The sequence below is a fragment of the Myotis nattereri genome, assembly GCF_964212035.1.
Source record: "Myotis nattereri genome assembly, chromosome: 1".
Lineage (NCBI taxonomy): Eukaryota > Metazoa > Chordata > Mammalia > Chiroptera > Vespertilionidae > Myotis > Myotis nattereri.
In genome coordinates, this window is record NC_138075.1 from 25431782 (window position 1) to 25450462 (window position 18681).

General features: G+C 39.9%; 1 protein-coding gene across 11 annotated transcripts in view; it reads right to left on the reverse strand.

Moving 5' to 3' along the window:
• Positions 1-18681, reverse strand: part of RGS6 (regulator of G protein signaling 6) — a 488382-nt gene that overhangs the window by 138178 nt on the left and 331523 nt on the right. For all 11 annotated transcript variants that reach the window (XM_081100530.1, XM_081100531.1, XM_081100532.1 and 8 more), the window contains exon 3: positions 13488-13587. In XM_081100530.1, coding sequence (XP_080956656.1) covers positions 13488-13587 — 100 coding nt within the window. The remainder of the gene's footprint in view (positions 1-13487; positions 13588-18681) is intronic.

Genomic DNA, 18681 nt, shown 5'->3' on the forward strand with positions numbered 1-18681 from the left:
AGAATAGGTGGTCACTGGATAATAACCAGAGAGCAGTCTGAGGGATCATGTTGCAGGTTTGTTTACAGAAGCTTGACAAGGTGGGAGAAAGACAGGGCACCCAGAGTAAGACAGCCTGTTTGAACATATATAAGCTTGAATGGTTTTCGATGGTCTCCTGTCAGCTAAAAGGCCAAAGTTAGATTTATGAGGCAGGGATCTCCAAAAGCACAGCAAAGTCCAACTCATCTTCTAAATGCAAGCACGTTCCTTTAGCTCCATCTCATGATATACTTTTATTTTTAGTTTATATTCCTTTGAAACTCCCTCATTTCTCTCTCTCCCTCCCTCCCCCCCTCTCTTTCTCTTCCCTCTCTTGTCCACACACGCCCACACACACTCATGTGCATGCATATAATTTTTACATGGTTGTAATTATAACATATACTATATACAGTTATAAGCTCTAAGAATTTCATTGTGAAATTCATCATCAATATATACATAAAATGAATGTCCATTGATAGATGAGTGGATAAAGAAAATGTAGTTTTGTTCAGCCATATAACAGAAGGAAATCCTTCATGAGTGGACTTTAGATCGATTTTATTGCTGTTGTTGTCTAGTTTAATAAGGCAATAGAAGTTTAAAATAGGTGTTCCTTTCTTTATGTGGCTTATTATTGCTTTCACATTCACTTCTACCTGTAAATCTCCTAATAAGAACAAATTAAGAGTTCAAATAAATCAATGGATTGAAAGGTCAGGTAAAAATAATGGAGTAGAATCATATTGGGATAAACCAGACATTATCTCACAAATGAGGATATTAAGTTTGTACAAGGGCCTGTAAGCTTTGGAAAAAAAAAAGAAGAAGGAAATCCTGCCATTTGCAACAACATTGGAAGGACCTTGAGGACATGATGCTAAGTGAAATAAGTCAGACAGAGAAAGACAAATACTTCATGATCTCACTTATACATAGAATCTTAAAAACAACAACACACCACCACCAAACAAAACCCAACACAATGAAATCATACAGATTGATTGGTACAGAGAACAGACTGGTGTTAGGCAGAGGCAGGGTGTGGGGATAGAAGAAATGGGTGAAGAGGGTGAAAGGTACAAATGTGCAGTTAACAAGTAAATAAGTCACGGGGTGTAATGTATGGCATGGTGACTATAGTTAATAATGACGTATTGCATATCTAAAAATTGTTACATCTAAAAGTTTTCATCACAAGGAAAAAACTATAGGTGTGGTGATGTTAACTAGACTTATGTCACTTCACAACATACATGAATATTGAGTCATTATGTTGTACATCTCAATTATATCTCAATAAAAACACATATTCACTCAAGGTATGAAGTATAGATATATTTAAAGTATAGATATCACCATGAAATTCTAAACCCTGGTTTCAAATGTATAATAACCAAATGACATCCTTAGACGCACTAAGCAGTAAAGGTGATACCAGCACCTTTACAGCCCCTGTGCTTCCACCTCTCAGTGCTTCTAGCTCTTTACAAGAGCCAGTCCTGCTCCGTGAGTGTCTATTTTCTTTACCCCACAAGGGCTATGATCATTTTCCTCCTAGTGTTTGTAGGTTTAGTTTCCTGCTATTTTGTTTAGGATTTTTTCATCTATGTTTATAAAACAAATTTCCCTGTCCCACATTGGCACTGTCTAGTTTGGATAGTAAAGTTGAATTAATCTCATAGAATGAGTTGGAGAGTGATTTGCCTTTTTTTCTATTGTTTCTAAAAGTTTATATAAGATCAAACCTATTTGTTTATTGAATGTTGGCAAAACCCCTATGCAAAAACCTAGTTATTTATTTGTGGGGATATTTAAAAACATTCATTAAAAGGTTATACTTCCAAAACCCTCTCATTTCTGAAAAAAATATCAGGTTAAATATGTGAAATTGCAGATATTGCCTAGTTTGGACATACAAGAATGGCAATTTCATATGGTGTGGCCTAATAATTAGTCTACATGTGTAGATAATAATTCCAACATCTGCCATCTTCATGGGTTGAATTTTGCTATTTGTGCTTGCTGCCAACTTTCACTCATGTAGGTTTGTTTTCTTTAAAAAAATGTTTTTATTGATTTTTAGAGAGCAAGGGAGAGGGATAGAGAGATAGAACATCAATGAGAGAGAAACATTATCGATTGGCTGCCTCCTATACCCCCTCCCCGTCCACCACCACCACTGGAGATTGAGCCAGCAACTCGGGCATGTGCCCTGACCGGGAATTGAACTGTGACCTCCTGGTTTATGGGTCGACACTCAACCACTGAGCAACACCGGCTAGGTTAGGTTTGTTTTCTTGCATTTCTGGTGATTTTTGTTTTTTAGGGGACTTTTCAAGATCCATATTTACAGTGTGCTCCTCCAGAGATGAGATGTACTTGCTTCTGCCAGTACCTTAGGGCAGAACCAAAGTGGAGAACTTTATATTGTTGCTTGGCTCTTCCAGGTCACATGGGGTTGGGTAAGACACCAAACCAGCAAGAGGAGACTTAGGATCTTAGATTAGGAATTATCTAGGGAGATTTTTCTCTCCTTTCTTTCACTCTAATAATAACCAAGACTAAAACAAGTATTTCCATCATCTCCCAGTGATGGCACTGAAGTGTTTCCTTCTCAGCTTGGTTGCCTGATACCCACATGTGTGAGCTGCCCTGTGGTGGTCAGTGTGCATCCATAGTGACTGGTTGTTCTGCCCTTCAGTTGATTTGCATATTACCCTTTTATTATATAGGATATGAATGCAATGAGGTACGGACATGAAATGACTACTTTTCCCCTATCCCTCAAACATGAAAAGTCAAATCTTTTTTGCTCTTTTTAGTGATGTCTTAGGAGGACTCTTTAGCTTTCTGGTTACTTGCAATTCAGTTTAAAATTTAAATCCAAATTTGACTCATTTCTTTCCCTTTAACCAGCCCTGTCCATAGGGTCTTGGGGTGGAGCAAGATGAGCTCTGCTTCATTTCTCCTTTCTCTACCTTTTCTTCAATCTCCACTGAGATCCTTCCTTGAGCTTTCAGGAGTCACAGGGGTTTTGGGGGTCAGGATTCCACATCTTTCTCCTTGGGCATCATACCACCCTATGGTCCCTATTTTCCAGCCCTCCTCACTTGTTTTAGAGGCAGGAAATACTTAGATTTATGGAGTGTTGTTTAGGAACAGTTATGAACAGTGAGTGAGTCTTGTAGAGTGCCCTCTTTGGACTCTCCAACCCACACTCCACCCCAGCAGTTTGCTTATATACATCAGGATAAAGATGCGAGTGCTTCAGATAAGGCTGATAGCCAAGTGTTAGCTATGATGAGCTCAACAAATGTTTCTGTCCTCATTAATTCTCAGGAAAACAATACCCTAGGAAAATATTGCCTGAAGAATCTATAAGGTAGAACTCTGCAGAAGATCCTGCCTCAATACTATTATTATTTTTAAAACCTATGTTTTCATTGATTTCAGAGAGGGAAGGAGAGAGGGAGGGAGGGAGGGAGGGAGAGAGAGAGAGAGAGAGAGAGAGAGAGAGAGAGAGAGAGAGAGAGAAAGAGAGAAACATCAGTGATGAGAGAGAAGCATTGATTGACTGCTTCCTGCATGCCCCACACTGGGGAACGAGCCTGCAACCTGGGCATGTGCCTTGACCGGGAATTAAACTGTGACCTCCTGGTTCATAGGTTGATACTCAACCACTGACCCATGCTGGCCAGGCAATAATATTATTCCTGGATCTAGAAAATGATGTCTTAGAACCCAAAACTAGATTAGGTGTTATCATCCAAGTTTTATATAAAAATAACTCAAATTTCCTCTGGTTGCAACTGAAGATAGAGTTAGGCTTTATTTGTGTAAAACATGCCTTATGGAAGTTGATATGTTTAAGACCAAAAAACCCAAACACCAAAACAAAAAAACACACAAAAACAACAGTTGATATGTTTAAGACAAAAAAAAGTCTTCATAGATGACACAATGACAACTTCTAAATTTGGCTTTAAATTTTTAAGTATATAATGCATGCCATAATTATTTTTAAATGTTATTAAAATTTTTTTTGTGTTGCCATAAATTATAGCTTTATTTGGTGCCACTGTACTGAGTAGAACAAAATGATAAAATCAACTGCATAAGGAGCTAAGCTGAAAATTAATGGTCTCCATGTTCACAATCTTTGCATAGACTTCCCACTAGCAACATGATTTTGCTAGTCTTCCTTCCAGCAACACATCCAGCCAATTTAGTGTATAGATCCTATGAGGCAACAGTTGATTCAATAAAATCAATAGTCGTTGCTAACCCACCATCCTTTGTTATAGGGCAAGGAGCCTACACTAGTTTCCTGATTTTTACCTTTGAAAAGTCTCAGTGACCCTGGGCCAATTACATTTAATTAATTAACGGACTTCAGTCTCCTCTTCAATTTTATCTCACTCTGAAACAGACCTTTTAATGGGTGCTGAAAAAGAAATTCGAGAGCACAAATTAGAGGGCGATGTGGTATATTTTCACTTTTAATAAGTGAACTGTCTTTTCCTTCTTTTATTCCACTTAGCATTTCTTTTCAAAGTGGTAAAAAATCAAACAAGAAACATGTGAAAAAGATGAATGGATGTGACATTCAGAGTAAGATTTTAATGGCACAAAGGCCAAGAATATCAGAGCTATGCCTTTTGCTTTCACAGTATAACTTGACAGGATTTCTGGATGTTCTAAAATGAACTTCATTAGAAGAAAGCAAAAATGCATGAATTCAAAGAAAATGTGTTATAGCAGAGTTATATTTGTTAAGGTAAACACAGCATAGTCAATATGTAGTTAAACTTTGTATTTTTCAGTGTTGGCCTCTCAGAGGCTAGATCCTTATTTCCATTAGTATTGGCTGTGCCACAAATGTTTTTGGAAGTCCCCTTTGAAGTTAAATTTATGAACCAGTTTATAAGGACAATGAGAAAACCAGCTTCATTTATTCAGAGTCATACCTTATTTAAACCAAAATTGGGACTTTTCATTGACAATTGACATTTCCTGGACCTTATTCACTACTCTGACTTCAAATTATTATTTTTTAAACATATTTTTGTTGATTTCAGAGAGAGGAAGGAAGAAGAAGAGGGAGATAGAAACATCAATGATGAGAGAGACTCATTGATTGGCTGCCTCCTACAGGCACCCTACTGGGGATTGAGCCAGCAACCCGGGCTTATTCCCTGACCAGGAATCAAAGTGTGACCTCCTGCCTGGTTCATAGGTCAATACTCAACCACTGAGCCATACCAGCTGGGCCAAATTACTTTTTATTAAAACGTGCTGAAGACCTGGGGTGGGGGGTGGGGGTGGGCTGGAGGGGTCAATGGGGGGAAAAGGGGGAAAGTATGTAATACTTTCAACAATAAAGAATTATTTTAAAAAATAGAAAAAGACAAAAAAGGGGAAAAACCTTTTAAAGAATCATAAAACATTACATATAAATATGTACTGTTTGAATTATTTAAATAAAATATTCATGTTACCATAATAAAGGTTAAGAAAGTTTCCCCAGCACTCCAGGAGTGTTGAATATATTATCCTGATCACAGTACCCTCCTGTCCCGTAGAGGTAAATGGGAGTCACTTCTCTATTTCTGTGGTCACTTTCATCACCTCTTATATATCCCTCAATACTATCATTCCCTAGTTTGCTTTTTGAATTTTATGTAAATGAAATCATACAGTATATTTTCTTCTGCATTTGCCTTCTTCTGCTCAATATTCTGTTTATGGGATACACACTATGGCCTGCCGCCTATTTTTATGAATACAATTTCATAGAGACACAGCCACTCCCATCGTTTATATGTTATCTGTGGCTATTTGGGGATTACAAAGGCAGAGTTGAATAATTGCAGCAGAGACTGTATGGCTCACATTGCCCACAGTATTTGCCACTTGGCTTTAACAGAAAGCTTGCCAACTCCTGACTTAAAGATATTATTTGACTCAATTTGCTAATATTTTGTTTAACATTTTTTGTAGTGATTTTCACGAGAGACATTGTACTTGGTTTTCTTTTCTGTAACGCCTTGGTCTATTTTTGGTATCAGGATAATCTTAGTTTCATAAAATGATCTGGGAAGTATTCTCACCTTGTCAATGTAAAAATAGTATTATTTCTTCCTTTAAATCTTTAATAGAATTTACCGAGGAAGCTAATATGGACTAGTTTTGTTTATGGGGAAATTTTTAACTGTAAATTCAATTCCTTTAAACAGGTATATACTTATTCAATTTTAAAATTCTTTATATGCCAGTTTTGGTAATTTCTTATTTTTACTGAATTTGTTGGGGTGACAATGGTTAATAAAATTATATACGTTTGAAGTGTACAATTTTATAATATATCACCTGTATGTTGTATTGTGTGTTCACCACCCAAAGTCAAATCTTCTTCCGTCACCATTTATCCCCCTTTACCCTCTTCTACTTCCCCTCACACACACTTCCCTCTAGCAATCACCATACTGTTGTCTGTATCTATGAGTTTTTATTTTCTATTTTTGCTTCAGTCCTTCACCATTTTCAATCAACCCCCAAGACCTCTTGCTCTCTGACAGCTGTCAGTCTGTTCTCTGTCTCTTTGAGTGTGTTTCTATATTGTTAGTTTGTTTATTTTGTTCATTAGATTCCACATATAAATGAAATCGTATAGTATTTACCTTTCTCTGACTGTCTCATTTCACTTAGCGTAATACTCTCCAGGTCCATCTATGCCATCGCAAAAGGTATGATTTCCTATTTTTATAGCCAAGTAGTATTCTATTGTGTAAATGTACCACAGCTTTTTTATCCACTCATCTAATGATGGGCACTTGGGTTGTTTCAATGCTGCTATGAACATAAGGGTGCATATATCCTTTTGAACTAGTGTTTTGGGTTTCTGTGGAATTGCTGGATCATGAGGCAGTCCCATTTTTTATTTTTTGAGGTAACTCAATACTGTTTCCACAGTGGCTGCACCAATCTGCAATCCCACCAAACAGTACACTAGGGTTCCCTTTTCTCCACATCCTAGATAGCACTTGCTGTTTGTTGATTTACTGATAAACACCCTTCTGACAGGTGTGAGGTGATATCTCATTGTGGTTTTAATTTGCACTTCTCTGATGATTAGTGACATTAGGCATCCTTTCATATTCTATTGGCCATCTGTGTGTCCTCTTTGGAGAAGTGTCTTTTCAGGTTCTTTGTCCATTTTTTAATTGGATTGTTTGTTTTATTGGTGCTGGGTTGTATAAGTTCTTTATAAATTTTGGATATTAGCCCCTTATCAGATGTATGACTGGCAAATATGTTCTCCTGTTCAGTGAATTGTCTTTTAATTTTGTTGAGGGCTTCCTTTGCTGTGCAAAAACTTTTTAGTCTGATGTAGTTTCATATGTATATTTTTATTTTATTTTATTTTTAATATATTTTATTGATTTTTCACAGAGAGGAAGGGAGAGAGATAGATAGTCAGAAACATCGATGAGAGAAACATCGATCAGCCGCCTCCTGCACATCCCCCACTGGGGAAGTGCCCGCAACCCAGGTACATGCCCTTGACCGGAATCGAACCTGGGACCCCTCAGTCCGCAGGCCAACGCTCTATCCACTGAGCCAAACCGGTTTCAGCACATATGTTTATTTTTTTCTTTTCTTTCCCTTGCCTAAGGAAGGAGACATATGAGAAAATATATTGTTATGAGAAACATCCGAGATTTTACTTCCTATGTTTTCTTCTAGGATTTTTATGGTTTTGAGTCTTACATTTAAGTCTTTAATGCATTTTGAGTTTATTCTTGTGTATGGGGTAAGAAGGTGGTCTAGTTTCTGGTGGGGGTGGGGGGTGGCGGGGAGGAGAGGCCACAATTCTTTGCCTCCTTATTTTTGGCTGCCTCTTTGTGTTTGTTTCTATGTAGCAGGTAGACTAACAAGATCAAGAATGTTGACTAATTGTTGGGTAACTCTCAGGTTTCCTAATCTGGTTCTCTTGTTTTCTCATCTGGGAGTATCACAGTTCAAGAGAAAATGGATGACCTAGATTAACCTAGGGGTAGATTCCTTAGACCATCTAGAGGACTAATTAGCACTAAATCCACACAGATCCTGTGAAGAACCACAGAAGATCAGAGCCAGAATGGATCATAGATACTGTTTAATCCAAGCCTATTAATCCACAAATGAGGAAACAGAGGGCAGTTAGGCTGGTGATGCCCAAAAGTCACCCATTTACCAGCTCAAGTCATACAACTAGCTTGTAGCCCTAAACCCTTTTACACAAAGTATTCTGTTAATAAGCCATAGACAAATACTCAAAAATATTTATAACTACATAAAGCCATAAGAAAGAAATTTATAGGCTATAAAGAGAGATAGAAATGTACACATGAAAAAATGTGCCGAGATAAGCAGAATAAAAATGCATGTACATAGCATATAATCGGAACATTATTTGTATAATAAAAATTCGTAAGAAAGAGCCAGGTGGGTATACTTTTAAATCAGATTCATTTTTCTATTCTTAGATTTTGAGAAAGAGGTTGAATTGAGACTAATGGATTAAAACTACAAGGAGGTGGGTAAGTTTCAATTTGTTATAAGGAAGAAGTTTTTACAGGTCAAAGTTGTCCAAAGATGGAAGGAGAGATGACATTCACCGTTAGAGGCTATTAAAGCAGAAGGTGGGGAGCACTTTGCAGGAACGTGGTGGTTGTACTGATTTTCAAATTCAGACAGGTTAGATTAGATAATCTGGGCAGATGCTGAAAATAGAAGGTTCAGAGTCCAGGCCTATGGGGATGCCCGGGGATCTGTATTTTTAACAAACTATCCAAGCTATTCTCATGTTCAGTGGGAAGGCATCAGACACCTGTAAGGAACTGTTCCAATTCAGGAGTCTATAGTCTTCTGCATGAGTTAATGGAATTAACAGCATTGCAATGGTAGTGAAGAATCCATATTCTCTCTTTGGTTTTGTCCCTAACAAGCTGTGTGGTTTTTTGAGTACATTATATCATGTTTCTGCAAGAATAAGTGAGACTAGATGTATCTTATGGCTCTTATAGGCTAGGAATTTATGTTTCTGAGGGTAGCCTGGAAGAAACTAATCTTCAAAGTCCCTGGAAAATTCCTCATGACATTCAGGTGATGGAGAATTATCCTTGAATAACTGTCTATTACAGATGGGAAAGGCCATGCAACCTGGCTGGTTTCCTGGAATTGGCAGGCATTAGGCCCAGGATATGTCTACCGTAGTGATTTTCAACCATTTTCATTTCATGGTGCAGGTAAACTAATTCCTAAAATTCTGTGGCACACCAAAATATATATTATACCTTTTGCCAATCTGACAAAAAGATGAAAGGTATAATTTTGACTACTTGTGTGACCTTGAAAAAGTAATGTAGGCTCTTGAATTTGCAGTTTCTTCAATGACAAAATGGCGATAACAGTTCCTATTTTATAGGATTTTTGTGAAGACTAAATGAGGTGTAGCTCTAGAATTATGGTTTCAGTTGATGCTGTGATTGTTGTTGAAAGAGCCCTCCTTATTACTTGCTTAGACTCCCTCATCTAAAGATTCCCTAACTAGTCTCAACACTCCATAAATGTGTTTTAAATTCCAACTCCATAAACAAAACCATTTTGACTGTAACCTGGTATACTTTTCATGCATTTGGGCCAATGGAAAAAAAAATCTTTTTTCTCCACCTGCAATTACTTTCCCCAGTTTTCTACTCATGTTTAAGGCCTAGTTCTAAAATTATTAATGTGGTAGATAATTATAATAATGGCCTCCAATGAGTCATGTCTCCCCAGGTCAACCTGACATTGCTACTCCTACCCCAGGAGGTGGAGCTGGTTTCTCTCCCCTCTTCAGTCAGGGCTGGTCTTGGGATTTGCTTTAAAGAATAGATTGTGGTGGACTTGACATTGTATGAGTTCTGGAGCCTCGGCTTTAAGAAGCCTTATAGTTTTCATCTTCTCCCTCTTGGCACTCTGAGACTATCAGGCTGTGAAGAAGCCCAGTTTACCCTTTTGGGGGTACAAGGCAATATGGAGGAGAATCGAAGTCCCAGCTAAGACTAAGCATTGCTGCTAAACCAATGAGTGAGACCCACCCTGTGGCATCAACTGAACTATCAGATGAGTAGGGCCTTATTGGTGAGATAGGCAGAAGAACTGCCTGGGTTGCCAATTCATGGAATCATGATCATGAGAAATAAAGATTCATTATGGTTTGTGGTGGTTGGTTATGCAAGATACTGATATACATTCTTAGAGAAATGTTCTAGATAAACTCAAGAAAAACTCACAATTCTCTCCTCTGGGCTTTGTTCATTCTTCTGTTATAGCACACAGCTCATATAATTATTGTTCTACCAGTGTCTGTTTCTCTCACTAACTTAATAGCTTTTGAAAGTAGAGATTAGGTTTCCATTCATCTTTATATCTGCTGTGGCTATTCTAGTGCCTGGTACCTAGCAACTGTGGACATTTATTCCCCTGGTCATACACTCACCATTTTCTGAAATGCTTTCACTTGATCTCTGGAACTCATGGTCAATCATAAGTAAAACATTTTATATCCTCCACTTTTCAGTCAATATTCCTTTCATCTTCTTATTCTTCCACAGTGACCATGGTTCCCTGTGGCCCTCTTAGATGGCAGCTGTTTTGCCTCACATGCCTTATACATCATGGGGTTTGAAGGCAGGTCAGTGATCTCATGGCTTATGTTTCTTATGGCTTCTTTCAGACTGCCTTTATCCCCTCTCTCTTCTTTAAAAAAACAACACAAAACCCACTCAGCTTTGACTCCCATGACATCAGGTTAAATGACCTAGACTTTTTGTTGTAAAAGTCATTTATTGATCCCTGGGCCACTGTCTCTATAAAGATTTTAACCACAGATCCACAAGCAACCTCTCTAACACTCTCCCAGTAGTGATTTCAATATCCAGATAGCTCAATCTACCAAAATCATGGCTACTTCTTTCAACTTGACTTCCTCTCTCCCACAGATCTTGTCCTTTATCAGATCTTAGTCATTTATTCCCTTGGTCAAACCTTACTTGTTGTCACCACTAATATATTGCAACCCTAGATATTCCACTATCCAATCGCCACCTCCTATATTTTTAGCTCTCTTACTCTCACTTCCAACTCCAAAACTCCTTTGCCACTGGACTTAAAATTTATTGTAATTACTACTCTTCACTGTTCCTTACCTATCTCATTATTCAGTGAAAATTTAATGGTCAATCCTTTTGGTTGTTCTCTTCCTCTTTCTTGATTTATCATACTCTTATATTTGACATATCCCTAATTAAGTCCAACTTTCTACCTAATAGGTGCCCACATCTGGGGAGCTAAATTGGCTGGAGAAAGAATTGCCTCTCCTTAAATTCATAAATGTTAATAATCTCAAGAGAGTCCTTCATGCTACCTAACACTCAAAACTCTATTTCCCTAGCCAATTAATCTCTTTACTTTCCTAGATTTCTTGTATAGCTTCTAATTTCTCCCCAGACCTTCAGCATCTTACCCTCTTTGCTTCCCATATTACTAAGAAAATAGAAACAATTAGAAGAAAACTTCTAAGAGCTCCTACCACATTTCTATGCTTATTTGTACCTCTGTGTATCTATTATGAATCCCTTCTTTTTTCTATGAATAAATTGTACATCTTCCTAGCCAAGTCTTCCCACCTGTCTATGCATTACATTCAATCTCTTACCTACTTGCTGATATCACTTCTTGAGTTTTCCCTGTTTCTCTTGTACCACTTTTCCCTTTTGAGTGAGCCATTCTCATCATTATAAACATATTGCCACTTTCATATTATTTGAAATCCTGCAAGTCCTGACCCCCATTTACCTATTTAGATACTACTGCATTTCTTCCTTTTAAGGAAAATTCCTTCAAAGATTAATTACACTCACTTATTCAAATTGCTTTCTTCCCATTCTGACTTGAACCAACTCCAATGAGGCTTTTGCCCTCAATGCTTCATGGAATGTGCACTTATCAAGGTCAGCAATCAATTTTGATGTTGCTAAATTCAATTGTCGATTCTTAGTCCTAATCTTAGTTGATTTTTTTACATAGTAGATCAATTCTACTCTCCCTTGAATCACTTTCTTGAAAATTTGGCTTCCAAGAAACCATATCCTCCTGATTTTTCTTCCCGTCTCCAGCTACTCTTCCATTTCTTTTTTAATATTAAAAAATCTTTATTGTGAGAGCATTACAGATGTTTCCCCCCCCCCTTTTTTTTTACCCATTGCTTCCCTTCACCTGGTTCCTACCCAACCCTAGGCCTTCACCATCCTAATGTCTGTGTCCATGGGCAGTGTATACACGAATATAGGTTCTTTGGTTAATCTCTTCCCCCTAAAAACTTCACCCCAAAACTACTAGATTTAATAAATAAATCTGGGAAAGTAGCAGGATACAAAATTAACATCCAGAAATTGACAGCATTTTTACACATCAATAATGAACTCTCAGAAAGAGAAACTAATGAGACAATCCCATTTACCACTGCAACAACAAAAAATTAAGATACTTAGGAATAAATTTAACCAAGAAGGTAAAAGACCTATACTCAGAAAACTACATGACGTTGAAAGAAGAGATGGAAGAGGTACAAACAAGTGGAAGTATGTACTCCTCAATTACTTTTGCTGATTCATGTTAGCAGCTCACCACCATAAGCAGGATACAGAACAGTTCCATAGCCTCCTAAAATTCCCTTGCACTATCCTTTTGTAGCATATTCTTCCCATAATTCCCAATCCCTGGTAACCATGAATCTGTTCTCCAGCATATAGTTTTTGAAATGTCATATAAATGGAATCATATATTATCTAACCTCTTGAGACTGGCTTCTTTCACTCAGAAAAATTACTTTGAGATTCACCCAAGTTGGTATATGTATCAATAGTCCACTCCTTTTTATTGGTGAATGAGCACACAAAACACACAACTGCAGCCCCCAAAATAACGCAGAAAAACATTTTTAAAACCACTTCTTTTAGGAGTTCGAGTACAATAAGTTAAAAAACTTAAAGGCATTTTGTAGAATCTGAACATAAGACTTTCTTAAAGCTTTTCTGAAACTAAAATAAGTTCTTTAACATTTTTTGTGCTTATCTACATCTTGTAGGCCAGATTGCTGATGGGAAAGCCTGTTTATTAATGCACTTGTTATTTCCCAGAATCCTTAATCTATACACAGAAGGGCTGGTCAGGCATGGTAAGACCATTCTGAATTATCAGCAAAGAGTAGCCTCTTTCTAGAAACCAGGACCACCCTCAACCGTAAGAAGCATGTTGAAGGTACCATCTTTACTATTCACAAATTCTTAGACACCCCCCAGATCACAATCAAGGCTACACAACTCTTCAGCTTTTCCCTGTTGCCTCCAAACCCTTATAAGAAGAATGTTTACCTGTGACAACACTGGGGATTTTGGAGAGAAAGCTCTTGACTGTTCTGATGGGCACACCCCCTGTCTTGTCATCTTGCATCTTTGTAATGATGTCTTCAATCTGAAAGAGGTTAAAGAGAAGAAGTGTTATTGTCTCCCACAGAGTAATAGTAAATGACACCTTTATCAATAGTCAAAATGGGGGAAGGCGCATGCCAACAATAGGTATCAGGAAATGGCAGTCAATACCATACAGTAGTAGGATCATCTGTAGACCACGTGTTGTGGGTGGGAGGTTAGGGGATTACATACAAAAGCATAAAGAATGGTCTGTAAGAATAACCCTCAGTTTAACAAGGTAAGGAGGGAGAAACACATAAGATTCTCGATAGGATCCAACACGGTTGTGGTGAAATCACTTCTCTTTTGCAAAATGGGTTCACATATATGTCCAACCATATGAAATTTCCATATTCAACTAAAAATAGCAATTTCCTATAGTTTAACTAAATATATTAACATGCTACTGTTAGAAAGTATAGGCAGGGCTGAAGAAGCTGTAGGACAAGTCTCGGTGGTTGTGCGTGGTGGTGTGAAGGGGGCCACCTTGAGCCAGGGCTAAGGTAGAGCAAGGACAGGATTCTCTCCTTTAAGACTAAAGAAGACCACACTCTCAGAGAAAGACCACGATGGGCTGTGGCCTGGAGCCAGGGGAAATCTTACTGATGAAACCAGATACTATGTACATACAGTGAAAACAGAATAGAGAGAGGTGATGGACTCTCAAGGTTATAGGGGCCTAAACTGGGAAACCAGTTTGTTACTAAGAATTTACAACTCTGGGCAGAAATCTTCAGAATAGGGTACAGAAGAATCTGTAGTTAGGACTTTTTGTTTGGAGAGTTAATGGGGGGGGGGGGAGCAGCTGGAAAAGGGGAGAGGATAATGTTTAGCTTTCTCACACATTTTGTTTCCCTGAGCCACAAAGAAAACCAAGATGGGTTTCCCGAGTTATTACTTAATAGATTTTAAGTGTAGAAATTTAAACATACCTTGTCTAACATACTAGAAATGCAATTTGAGGGTAACGGAATTTCTCAGTCAGATGACTAATAACTTCTTTGAAATAAGTAGATAACTTGCTAGAGACAAAGTTAGGATATGGCATATCTTAATAATATATATGTATATACATATACATATACACACACACAATAGGTAAAATATATTCAGAATTTATTGTGTGCTAGGTACCACACTAAGTATTGCACACATATTACCCTATTTAATCCCCATGATTATTTCATAAACTAGATTATACTATTATCATTATTTTTAGATTAAAATAATGAAGATTTAATGAGGTGTATAAATCAGGGTAGATAAGGTTAAGTTGTGGTAACAAATAACCCTCAAAATCATGATGGCTTACTAAAACCAAGTTTTTTTTCTTTCTCCTGCTACAAGTCTATTACATACAGGTCACCAGGGAGGCTGCTCACTGTCAGCCCAGACTGACGAAGCAGCCACCATCTGGGATGTTGCTGGTCGTTGTGTAGGAGGGACAAAAGAAAATTCTGGAGAATCTTACACTGGTTATTAAATGTGAAAGCCCAGAAGTTACACAGAACTCATTTACTCACAATTCCTTGGCCAGAACTAGTGACACGGCACTACCCAACCGCAAAGGAGTCTTCTGGGTGCCAGGAGGAGAGGGAAACTGACCCCTGTGAGTAGCATCCATGACTACCATGGAGATTAAACAACCGGCCCCAGGTCACCCAGCTACCCAGTTGCGGATCTGAGTTTGAACCCAGCCATAGATCCCAGAGCTCAGGCTTACACACACCTACGTTGCTCTGCCAACTGATAAGATTCCAAAAAAACCCAGCCCAGAACGGAGACCATTCTCCCCTGGATATTTCTGGGTTTTCCTGAGAGGCACTACTATTGAGAGGGTATCTGAAGCTTCTGACATCTTAGGCCAGTGGTTGCCAACCGGTGGCCCACAGACCACTGGTGATCCGTGAGGTCTGAAAGATTGGCAACTGCTGTCTTAGGCAAAGGATGGATATGTCATGCTAGGAAAAAGGGTCATTCTCTGAAGACCTGCATTCTGTTAAATGACAGGAAAAGGATTGTCATTGACATTCATGTTCATAGTTTTCAACTAGTGCCCCACCTTCTTTCCTCTACACACAGCCCAACGATTTAGAAGAGCTTGAGTATTACTGATAGTCAAGGAGAGTAATTCCTAGAAAAATGGACATTTTCAAAGTAATCTATGCTTTCATCTATTGTGCTATCTGAAACCCAACATGAGTTACATTGCTGCTTTTTAGGGAATGGCCTGAAAATCATGGGGAATTGGAGGGAAGCCAATATTTCAATTCGGTTAGAACCCTGACATCATTAGATGGTAATGATTTCCATTCTCTGCTGATGTGAGCTGCACTTAAAGATTAGTCTCCATGATTCTCTTATCCTCTGCTCTGTTTAGTGGCTTTATCACACCATTGAATCTTTATTATTATTATACTAGAGGCCTGGTACACGGGATTCATGAACTGTTGGGGGGCGTGGCCTGCAGGGATTGGCCTGTTGTGGGACCACAGCTCATCCTGGTCAGCTGAGCAGCTGTGGACCCACTCTCTGAGTGGCTGCTCCATGGTCCGGCATCTTCTGTGGAGCCAGAGCATTCGCCTCTCCAGGGGACCCTGTCGGGGCTGGGCCCAGGGGCAATAGCACTGAGAGGCGGCAGAGTAGGCCTCAGTCCTGTGGCGGCCACGAACCCAGGGTCGCCTCCCAGCCTCCAGGATCAGCTCTGTAAGCCTGGCAGCAGCGCTGTGCAGCCTGCAGGCATCTGGAGGAGGTGGCAGGGAGTGAGGAGGAGAAGCTTGGAGCAAGGAGGAAACAATTGCAGCCCAGGTTCCTGCCCATTGGCTTGGGGTTCACAATGGGAGCAGCTGCTCATCCCAGTCAGCCGAGTGGCACTCCCACTGTGGTAGTGCACTGATCACCAGAGGGCAGCCCCTGGTGGTCAATGCATGTCATAGCAACTGGTCGACCAGTTGTTCTGGTCGTTCCACCATTGGTTGCTGGGCTTTTATTATATAGGACTAGAGGCCTGGTGCATGAAATTTGTGCAGGTGGGGGGTGTCCCCTCAGCCCAGTCTTCACCCTCTCCAATCCAGGACCCCTTGGGGGATGTCCTGGGGATTGGGCCTAAACCTGCAGTCGGATATCCCTCTCACAATCTGGGACCACTGGCTCCTAACTGCTCTCCTGTCTGCTTGCCTGATTGCCCCTAACTGCCCCCTCTGCTGGCCTGGTCACCCCCAACTGGCCCCCCTGCCGGCCTGGTCACCCCCAACTGCCCCCCTGCTGTCCTGGTAGCCCCCAACTGCCCTCCCTCCCTGCCTGGTTGCCCCTTACTGCACCCCCTGCCAGCCTGGTTGTCCCAACTGCCCCCACGCCAGCCTGGTTACCCTCACTGCCCCCCTCTGCCAGCCTGATCGCCTCCAACTGCCCCCCCCGCTGGCCTGGTTGCCCCACACAGCCTGCTGCTCAGTCTTTTGGTCATTCCTCACTAACCCCCCTGCCAGCCTGGTCGCCCCACACAGCCTGTTCGGTCGTCCGTTTGGTTGTTTCGGTTGTGACAGTCACTTAGGCTTTTATAAATATAGATAAGTTTCAGGTATAGTAGAGCCTTGACTTACGAGTGTCCCGACTAACGAGTTTTTCGAGATACGAGCTGTCTCTCGGACGATTTTTTGCTTTGAGTTGCGAGCTAAAATTCAGGTTACAAGCCAGCTTCAGATACCCCACCGCTAGTTGGCGCAGCGAACGTCACAGTGAACGCCACAACATCAGCCCAGCATCACGTGTCTCACTCGTTCACTTTAAGCGGTTAGCTCTTAGTTGAAGCACCAGTGTTGTGCTCGCATTTGTGCTTGCAGTTATTTTGCAAAACTTCGTTTTTTCAGCCATGGATCTGAAGAAAGTAAGTGTGAAGGACATGCGGAGAAGAAGAAGCGGATGATGTGCATTGAATTAAAGAAAGAAATTATCGAAAAACATGACCAAGGTGTGCGTGTAATCGACTTGGCGAAGCAGTACGAGCGTAGCACTTCTACAATCTGCACCATACTGAAGCAGAAGGAGTTGATACAGGCTACAACTCCAGCCAAGGGCGTTAAAATAATTTCTAAACAGCGCACATCTATCCATGAAAATATGGAGAAGCTGCTAATGGTGTGGCTAACGGAGAAGCAGCTCGCAGGAGATACCGTGACGAAGGCTATAATCTGCGAGAAGGCACGAGCTATTTACGCTGATTTGCTGCAGCAGACCAGGCACTTCAATGGATGAGGCATTGGGCGAGCTGTTTAAAGCCAGTCGGGGCTGGTTTGAAAATTTTAAAAAGAGGACCGGCGTTCACTCCGTTGTCAGACATGGTGAGGCAGCGAGTGCGGATATAAAGGAAGGTGACATCAACGAGCTCATCGAGGAGCACTCCGAGGAACTGACAATGCAGGGGCTAAAGGAGCTACAGATGCAGCAGCACAAGGAGGTTTTGCAGGAAATAGATGACACGGAGGAGAAGGAGGAGGAGGAGGAGGAGGAGGACGAGGAGGAGGAGGAGGACGAGGAGGAGGAGGAGGAGGTTATCTCTATAAGTGAGATAAAGGAAATGTTGGGAATGTGGGAGAAACTTTTAGACTTTATTCAAAAGAAACATCCAGAAAAAATTGCAACTGGGCGTGCGATGGAGCTATTTAATGACACTTGCCTAACTCATTTCAGAAATGTTCTGAATGGGAGGATGAAACAGATCTCATTGGACAGGTTTTTATCGAAAACTCCTGTAGATGAAAGTGATGAAAGCGTGGCGAAAAGGGCAAAAACCAGCAAATAAGATTTAGTTATTCAGTTATTCAGTTCAGCCTTTCTCCTCCAACTCCATCAGCATCTGTAAGTCGTTTGATCTCCAAGGTAAATGCTGTACATTAAACTTAATCAAACAAGTTTATTGCACTACATTCTATTGTTCAGTATTGTGTTTTTATACAATATTCGTTATTTTTAAATACATTTTTCTTATTTAAAAACATTTAACAAAACAATTGCGGTGTTTTTTGGGTGTCTGGAACGGATTAATGGCATTTCAATTCATTGTAATGGTGAAAATTGATTTGACATATGAGTAATTTGA